This window comes from Atta cephalotes, assembly GCF_000143395.1.
Source record: "Atta cephalotes unplaced genomic scaffold scaffold00009, whole genome shotgun sequence".
NCBI lineage: Eukaryota > Metazoa > Arthropoda > Insecta > Hymenoptera > Formicidae > Atta > Atta cephalotes.
Genome location: NW_012130073.1, coordinates 6412989 through 6422636, shown reverse-complemented (window position 1 = coordinate 6422636; position 9648 = coordinate 6412989). Strand labels below are relative to the sequence as shown.

Here is a 9648-nt window from a genome sequence, read left to right as displayed (position 1 = left end):
TAAACGTTTAAACTTTAACTTTAACTTTAACTTACTTACTTAACTTTATTTACTTTACTTCTACTACTACTATACTAACACACACACACACACACACACACACACACACACACACACACACACACACACACACACACACACACACACACACACACACACACACACACACTCACACACACACACACACACACACATGCACACACAGGGTGTCTGGAAATAATCGCCAAATATTTCATGAACAGATAGAACGGACTAAACTTGAAAAGTCTTCTATCATTTTGTAAATTTTCCCAATAGTTAAGATATTAACCCTTAAAGATAGCCGAATACGTGCGCTCGCCCGGCCTACTACTGCGAAATGTATATGCCTACCGATCGCTTGATGCGCGGGCCTTGAGAGTTGGGGATTGGCTGGCAAGCGGCCCGCATCGCGCACACCGTCGCAAGCCTCTATAGCTCGGACGCCAGGCTTTCCCCGCTTTCCACGGCCCGCGCGCCAAGCGATCGGTAGGCGTATACACTTAGCAGTAGTATTTAGCTATTTTTAAGGATTAATATCTTAACTATTGGGAAAACTTACAAAATAGTAGAGGACTTTTTGACTCAGTTTAGTCCGCTCTATCTGCTCATGAAATTGGCGATTATTTCCAGACACCTTGTATATTTCTATGTATTATATATGTCGTTAAATTTATGAACTTATTAAAATTATAATAAATAACTAATTATTACATTATAGTAAAACTTTGCCAATTTTTAAAGGAAAATATAATTCAATATATGATCTTCATAAATAAAAATACATTAAAATGTATAAATATATAAATTATGTTCTTAGTTCCGTCTATTTAAATTATAATTGTAGAATTTAATGTCGTACCTTCATTAGCAATTCTGAATAGATTGAAATTACCATTAATTTTTACAGAACCTTTTGAAGATATGGTTGGTATGTTTATGTCAGTTTCCAAACGGAAAACCTCATCAAGAAAATGCGTTTTTACATTTGAAATACGAAGTTTTGATAAACCAATTATAATGTTATTTGACAAAATTAATTCTCCATGCATGTTGTCTGAATTCATTACAAATTTGTAGTATTTGTGAAAAAACGGATCCAAAAGTAGAATGTCAAATTCTGGAAGTCCTATCAAGATAAATAAATTAATACCCGTATTTTTAAGTTATTTGATTAGAATATTTTTATTCTTTTTTTTAATTCATAAGATTTTATGAATTGTGTAAATTAGTATACATCATGTATAAAGAGAGAACGTATTGAAGGACCAATATATTAGGTGTAATAAAAAGAAATCCATTATTTTTCCATTCAATTTCATGCAAAAATAATAATAATTTAATTTAGATCCCTATATAATTAAATCAAATATGCAAAAAAAGGATTCATACGATCGCAGCAATTTTTTTGTGCCTAATTTATATGTAAATTCTAATCACACACATCTTTTAATTATATGTATAAATTGCGCGCTGTTTGATTTGAAACGCAATCATAAACACTGTATATCTTTCTGTAAATTTTAATGAATTATAATTTTTTTTTCAATCAAAATGCTAAATATATAATTTAATGCTGTAAAAAATGCCGAAAAATTTTTTTGATAAAAATTGATAATATTAAAAGTTCATAAAATATAAGCAAGTTTTACGGAATAGAACAAAAAGAATTTGTTTTGATCTAAAAATCATATTTGTACAACAAAAAAAATTGAAAAACAAAAATAGATAGATTGTATTAGAAAAAGAAAATTGTTTTTTATATATACACAATTTAAAATCCCATAACATCATCTATATAATTTTCGCTCGGATTTAAAAGATGCGTTGAAGTTAAGGATTAAGATTCATTAATATCATTACTGAAGACCAATTTAGTTGCAGTACTTGATTATTTCAATTTATAATTGCATTTTAAGTCCGATAATTACAAAATGTATTTATAATAAATATACAGATATTATAATGCACCAAGTTCTAGAATCGACTATTATGACTGTTTCTTTATTTATTTTATTTATATATAATTCAATTCACTATATTAATGTTCATGAGTCATATAAGTTTTTGTTAGATTGTCGTTATGAAATTAAGTGTAATAGTGAACATATTTTATATTCATAAATATGTAAGTTAAAATAAGACTTATAAATTAAATGTTACACGTATGTCTGCTACAAATCGTGGCCATGCCTCCTCTATAGCTTGTTTTAAACAAGCCGAATAGTCATCTGAATTCCGCTTGCATGTAACTGTTAGAGCTAAGTAGAAGTAAATAAAGTGAATAAATTAATAAAAATATAGAAATATATGAATTGTTTTAATAAAGACATTTAATTTCATGATTAATTAGGATGTAATTACTTTTTATCAAATATATATGTATATATTATCAGATGTTTATGTTAAGAATATGAAAGAAAAACTTTTTTATTCTTTTATTTCTACAATAAATAATGAGTATATTTATAATGATGAGTATAATTGTAGTGCATATTTACAATTTGCGATATTTAAGAAATAAAAATTATAACTTGCAAATGTATTATTTGCTTATATAGAGCAATATAAAATAACATTTAATGAAGAAGAAGAATTTTTTATAATAGAACGAATATAAAAGGATACTACACTTACTATAAAAATGTTCAGATATTTCAGCAAAAATAATCTTTTTGCTTATTGTATTATATATGTAGGTTAAAAATATACAATAATTTCTTAATAGTTTGATATTATTTTTATGCAATTTAATAGTGATTTTTTACATTCAATAAAAACGATTTATGTAAATAAAATTGATATACATATATATATATTTAGGTTAACCGTATAATAATTTGCTTAAAAAGAATAAAGTAAAGAATTATTAAAAAAGACTTACGAAGATCAGATTCTTCAGCTGAGCACAACGCAAATATTGCATGGAATATACTGAGCACATAGAGCATGTTCTCTGTCTTGTGTAACAACGAATAATGATTAATTCTAGAATTTTACATAAATTTAATTGCCAAGAAATTATATTAAGATTGAATGATAATGATTCTGAAATAAAAATGTTAATTTTAAAGATCAGATTGTAATTTTTTTTATGCAAATGTTTCTATATTTATATATAATCGTTAGATTTTAGATTATTGATGTACGTATATTCACGGATATAAGAAGAAAAAACACTTATTTTATGTAAAAATTTTACGAAAAATACATATTTTTACGTAGATCGACTTTGTGATATGTATATTGTTCCGCTAACTTTATCTTCTTTTAGCGGAACATCATTTTTTAAAAGAACCTGCAACAGTAGAAAAGTGATATAAAAATTAAATTTGCCAAATTTAAATGTAATTTTCATATTGTAGGATTTAATTAAATCCTAAAATTTCAATCACCATAAGTATTAATTCTTTTATATTATTTTTTAGCTTATTTTTTATAGCTTATTTTATAGCTTATTTTTTATTTCTATTGTTATTTTAGATTAAAAAAAAGAATAAGCATTAACAATCAAACTTTTGTTTTATTAATTACCAATTGTCGATCTTGTAATTGTTTATACTTAAAAAATATTATATATAAGGATTAATAATGTATAAAAGAAAGAAAAAGAGTTCTTAACACTCTTTATGTGCCTTATCAAGTAATAAAAAATTCAGTTTTTTACAATTTAAATTTAGTTCTTTGAAAAGGATAAATTTTTATCTTACCTTTGAATTTAACTTTTACGTAATAGGAAAACAGTATCATTTATTATTGCGTGCATATATGAATTAGATAGGAAAAAAATCATTAACTTCATTATATTCTCGCTACACCTGTATGTAATCAAAATTTTGATCGATGACGTGAATAAGAGCTAATTGTGAGAATAAGTTATAATATTTTCAAAACTTTATTTTTTAGTTAAAAAAAAATATTTTTTTGCATGATATTGATTATAATCTAGGAATACGAAAAATAGGTGAGAAATAATTTTGCATTTCAATTAATACTTTATAAGTTATTTGTTTATTTTGCTCACAAACAATAATTGAAAACAAAGGTTAACTCACAGAATTAGAGAAATAGCTATACTTTTTGCATTTATAATATTAACCATGTTTTAAATTTTATAAACAATTTGCACTGTAATGATGTGAAATAAATGTATAAATTTTATGGAAATACTTTTGAGAAGGAAACTTTTGCGAATAACCTATTGGCTATATCAATATAAAACTTTTCCAATTCTTTATTTATGATTGGTAATACTGATCGATAAATCGCAGGCCAGAATTCATTTATAAAATTTATGATAAGATCAGCTGAAAATAAAAAAGTAAATATATAACAACGTATTTCAGAAAAAAACAAATTAGAAAAATACATGAATAAAATTACAATATATAAGTATAATTGTAATTATATAAATAATTATTTTTATTGTGTGATGTTATATTTAGAAAAATAGCAATAATAAATAAAAACGTTGCAATAAAGGATGATAACATATTCTAATTTGTAAAATAACATATATACTTTTAATTTTTTAAATCAGTAATTATCGTTGTCTCATTATTATGACTTATATAATATAATAAACGCATCACAAAAAGTTTTCTAAATAAATTTAGAATACATTTAGAAGATTTTTGAAGAATTTCTAAAATCTTAATAAAATTAATATATATCAATTTAATTTCTGAATTACAGATATTTGAACAGATATTAAACAATTATTCCACAATGGTAAATAACACAAGCAGATACGTTGATACTGATAAAGTTTTAAGAAAATTAATGATTTTTTCATATATAAGATGTATTTCCAATAAAATTACTAAGTCTATTAATAAATCCACAAATTGATTGTCTATAGATGCTTAAACAATAATAAATTTATAAATAATAAATTTATCAAAGTTCATAAAGATAAAAATCAATACGATAAAAATAATAACGTCGTATATAAAATAAATTGTAATAACTGCTCGTACGATGTCTCGTACGTTGACCAAACGAAGAGACAATTACAGACAAGAATTAAAGAACATCAATAAATGGTCTAATATAAAATTAGACCAGTCCAAATACTCAGTAATCTCGAAATATATTACGAAAACTAATCATAACTTTAATTGGGAAAAAGTTAGTATTCTTGATTTTAGAAAGAATTATCGTAAAAGAAATATTTCAGAAATAATACACATTAAAGAATAAAAAACGGTTTAAATTTAATGAAAAATACTGAGTTATATTGGATAACTTTTATTTTAACATACTTGATGATATACGTGAAGATAAATTGTCACAGTTTTGAACAGACTTGTTTTTACATTTCGATTTTATTGACTTATTTTTATTTGACCTACACATTACATCAGTCAATTTTCAAACGAGTAACAGTCAACATCTAATTTTTAATGTACTTGACCAGATCTCTGATTGAAAGTTTTAATTACAGTATTTTATATAAATTAACATAAGTTATTATTTGATTCTGTATTGCTTATTCACACTAATAATATATTATTTTAATGCATCTACTCGTTCTATAGAATATCATAAAATACTAACGTAACTAATGAATTCTCAAATCAGTTGATACAAACTGGATTCTCGACTTTCAACTGAGGACCTTGGCAAAACTATTTTATCGAGAGACATAATACAATCTACTGTTGACTGAAGTATTTAATCTTCTTATCTTATTGTAATCTGACATAATACTTTTTGAATTCTTTATTTTGTAAGTTTCCCCAATAGTTAACGAGATGTTAATCCTTAAAAATAGCCGAATGCTACTGCGAAGTGTATATGTCTACCGATGCTAGCCAATCCCCAAAACCAATCCCAAGGCCCGCGCGCCAAGCGATCGGTAGGCATAAACTTCGCAGTAGTAGGCCGGGCGAGCGCGCGTATTCGGCTATCTTTAAGGATCAATATCTCATTAACTATTGGGAAAATTTATAAAATGATAGAAGACTTTTCGACTCAATTTAATCCGTCTATGATTCTATCTGTCTATGAAATATTTGGCGATTATTTCCAGACATCCTGTATACACTGATATTTGAATTTGACCACTGATTTTTAAATTTTCATTGTATTTGTTATTTATTTGATTTGTTAATTTAATATTGTATTTCTGCATTTTAACACTGAAGAAGGCTTTGTAATCCGAAACATTTGTAAAATATTATTTAGTATTTATATTCTTATGTTAATTATATTAATTTAAAATTATTCTAATTATAAACTCGAAATAAGCCACGATATTGTTTAATTTAAAAAAATATATACGAGCATTTTTACTCTAATTTTAATTATTTATAATATAATTTCTAACCGTATGTACAAATTATGTATTATTAGTATTTAATTAATTATTTACAATAATTAAACTGATAAATGTTTAGTTAGAATAATTAATTAAATACTAATAATTTATAATTTGTACATACGTATCATTAAAAATAATATTAAAAATAATATTAAAGATATATGTAACTCGTAAATTAAAATATCTGCACATTCCAGAAATTAAATTAAATTGTTGATATATTAACTTTAGTCTGATAATTTTTTTTTCAGAAGTCTTCTATGTCGAAAACATAGTTAAGTAAGGAGGTATATATAATATCTATTGTTAAACAGTAAATTAGATATGAGTCTTTATTAAGTAATTCAAAGCCTACTAGACGAAATAACAACGAATGCATGTATATTAAATCAATTCAATACTTACATAATTGTTTGTTGTTTTCGGACAAATCTTTATAATATATTTTAAACTTTCCAATTAACGGGGTGATATGGAATTCTTCAACAATCCATGTATCGTTTACTACATGTCCTGTTATCTCCCATAATGCTCTGACATCATTCAAGGTTATATTAAAATGACCTATCATATAAATTATTTGAATGATGGAAATAGAAAGTATTTGTGTCTATATTATAACAATGATTTTAAAAAGTCATGATTATTTCTTTAAAAAATACTAATACATAGGGGAGATCGGAGTTAATAGACTCATTTTTCAGTTCGAACTTTTACAAACGAAATTAAGAGACTTATTGAAAAAATTCTACACCAGTTACTACATACATTTGATTATCTAATAATATTTTAATAATAAGAAGAAACTGATAACTGATATGAAAAAAAAATGCATTCCATCTGATTCAACTAGGTCCCGGGATCAGAATAATTCGACTAAGATTATTAAAATAAAGATTAATGTATTTTTAGTTACATCTTTGGCTACATATTAATAAAACTTTTATAAAAATATATTTTTTAAACACAAATATTCGCTTCGCAGGGCAAAACAATGCTTCTTTTTGCAAAATTTATTCATTTGATGCAAAAACACATCGAACCTAGTTTTCGAGAAAGATTGGACATGAGGGACTAAAACTTACACTAAACATTTATACCACTGAGGAAAATCTCTTTAAAGGAATAAAATTTTTAATAAGTACTATAAGAGTCACTAAATGAATCATACAATCTCATGTTGTGGTTAGTCTACTATCCCCTATACATATAATATTTGTTCAATTTTTTTAAATTAACAATATATGATAACATAATATACATAAACAAAAAAAATCTGATGGACTTTATTAAGTAAAAACTACATTTACTAACTAAATAGAAATCAAATATCTCAGATAATCTATATACGATTGTAAAACAAAAATTTTAAGAATAAAAATATTTAAATATGATTTTTAAAATTGTGGCATAACTTCTATCATAGATGTGTTCGCAACAAAATGTTACCGCAGACTTAGCGGCAGTTGCTGCTGCTTATTCAGACGCATTTACGCATGTCTCGCGTGTTTTGTTTTTAATTATTCTACTTACCCCTATAATTAACTGACTCCGATCTCCCCTATACATATATATTAGGTATAGGAAAAAAGTTCGTGACGTTTTTCCCGTTAGATGTAACGGAAAAAACGCCACGAACTTTTTTCCACACCTAATATATTTGTATATAGAACAATAATTTTATTAATTTTATCAAAGATGAATTTATGTGTTTAATATACATATAACATTTCTATATACGTAAAATCATTAAATTTGCGAATCTATTAAAGTTATAATAAATAGTTACAACGTGTTATTTGTAATGTTATCGTTACTTTATTGATCGTTACCTTACAATAATCGTTACATTATAATAATGATTTGATAATATGATGAATTTTTTATGACGGTAATGTTAACATCAAAGTTAGAAAAGTCAATCGTTATTTGTAACGGATTAAAAAAGTTGTTCTGAAAAAAATAATTTCTAATTTGTAACGTGTTACTTTTTACTCGTTATTTGTAACAAGTGACGTTATTTTTTTTAGTAAATAGCGTAATGGTGACAATTACTTTCCAAAGTGACTTTTCTAACCTTAGCACATCCTGAGCGTTTAGTTAGCGTTATCATTATAAAAAATTGCAACATTGTCATCAAATTGTTTACTATAAAACTCCAAAGTAACTGAAAAGTAACATTTGCCCTGAATAGTTATTGTCAGATTATATTAAAACTTTACTAATTTCTAATGAAAAATATATAGATATTTTATAGACTATATGCGGTTGATCTTTAATTATTATAGAAGTATATCCAAAATAAATTATATTTCTTTGTTTACATTTCTTTGTAAATTATATAAAATTTATTATCTTACCTTCATTAATAATTCTGAATACACTTAAAGAACCATTTATTTTCCCAACACCTTTTAAAAGTATTTCTGGTATTTGTACACTAATTTCCAAATGAAAAACATCATGAGAGAGAAACTGCGTTCTTGCATTAGAAATACGAGCTTTTGATAAACCGATGGCAGTGACATTTGACATAATTACTTCTCCTCGTATCTCGCCAGAATTAAGCATAACTGTACCGTATTCGTAAAATAATGGATCCATAGGTGGAAAGTCAAATTCTGGAAGCCCTATCAAAATAATAAAGTTAATATTAATATTTTTATCTTGAATTAATTTGGTTAAAAAGATTTTTATTCTTTATTTCAAAGAAAATTTAAGACTTTTAACTTTTCTGAGTCTGAAAATGACTCAAGCATCATCTTTCACGCTAGATTTCAGAACTTTCCTGGTATCGAAAGGACGCGCATCTACCATCCAATGGAGGTTCGAAGCTTCAACTATCGATAGAGATGCTTAGCTTTTTAATCGGATCGTTAGTATGCGCGTATCTAGCAATCGTTCGAGCAAAAAGTTTTTTTTTTCGGTTAAAATGTCAACAAGTGTGATCAGTGCGTCATTTTTGTTAAAAGATTTATGATTTATATTTTTACATTAAATTGCAAAAATAAGCAAATTGTAAACTGTGCCCTTCAAGTAAGGATAAAAAAACAATGAGGAAAGAATGTCCATCGTGTCTACGACCCATGTGTAATAAACACTCTCTAAATTTGAATTAATGGATAATCTACTGAAATGGCATACTAAATTATCAGCATATTATATTAGAATATTTAATATTGGACAATCGATTAAATTCAATTATAAAAGGAAAGAAACCCATTATATAGTTGAAATACCAATATTTGCACGTTCAACACATTGTAATTCCAATCTTACAATACTATATATGTATATATATATAT

The 9648-nt window shown here is 25.4% G+C and overlaps 2 protein-coding genes across 2 annotated transcripts in view; both read right to left on the bottom strand.

Annotated features, from left to right (window-relative positions):
- The window catches only part of LOC105627592, a 4538-nt gene extending 1569 nt beyond the window's left edge, over positions 1-2969 (bottom strand). The window contains exons 1-3 of the mRNA XM_012208872.1: positions 2903-2969; positions 2184-2279; positions 881-1147 (exon numbers count right to left, since the gene is read on the bottom strand). Of these exons, the coding sequence (XP_012064262.1) occupies positions 881-1147; positions 2184-2279; positions 2903-2969 (430 nt within the window). The remainder of the gene's footprint in view (positions 1-880; positions 1148-2183; positions 2280-2902) is intronic.
- A 1041-nt stretch (positions 2970-4010) lies between these two features.
- The window catches only part of LOC105627663, a 9683-nt gene continuing 4045 nt past the window's right edge, over positions 4011-9648 (bottom strand). The window contains exons 2-4 of the mRNA XM_012208940.1: positions 8704-8973; positions 6749-6907; positions 4011-4325 (exon numbers count right to left, since the gene is read on the bottom strand). Coding sequence (XP_012064330.1) covers positions 4177-4325; positions 6749-6907; positions 8704-8973 — 578 coding nt within the window. The 3' untranslated portion in view covers positions 4011-4176. The remainder of the gene's footprint in view (positions 4326-6748; positions 6908-8703; positions 8974-9648) is intronic.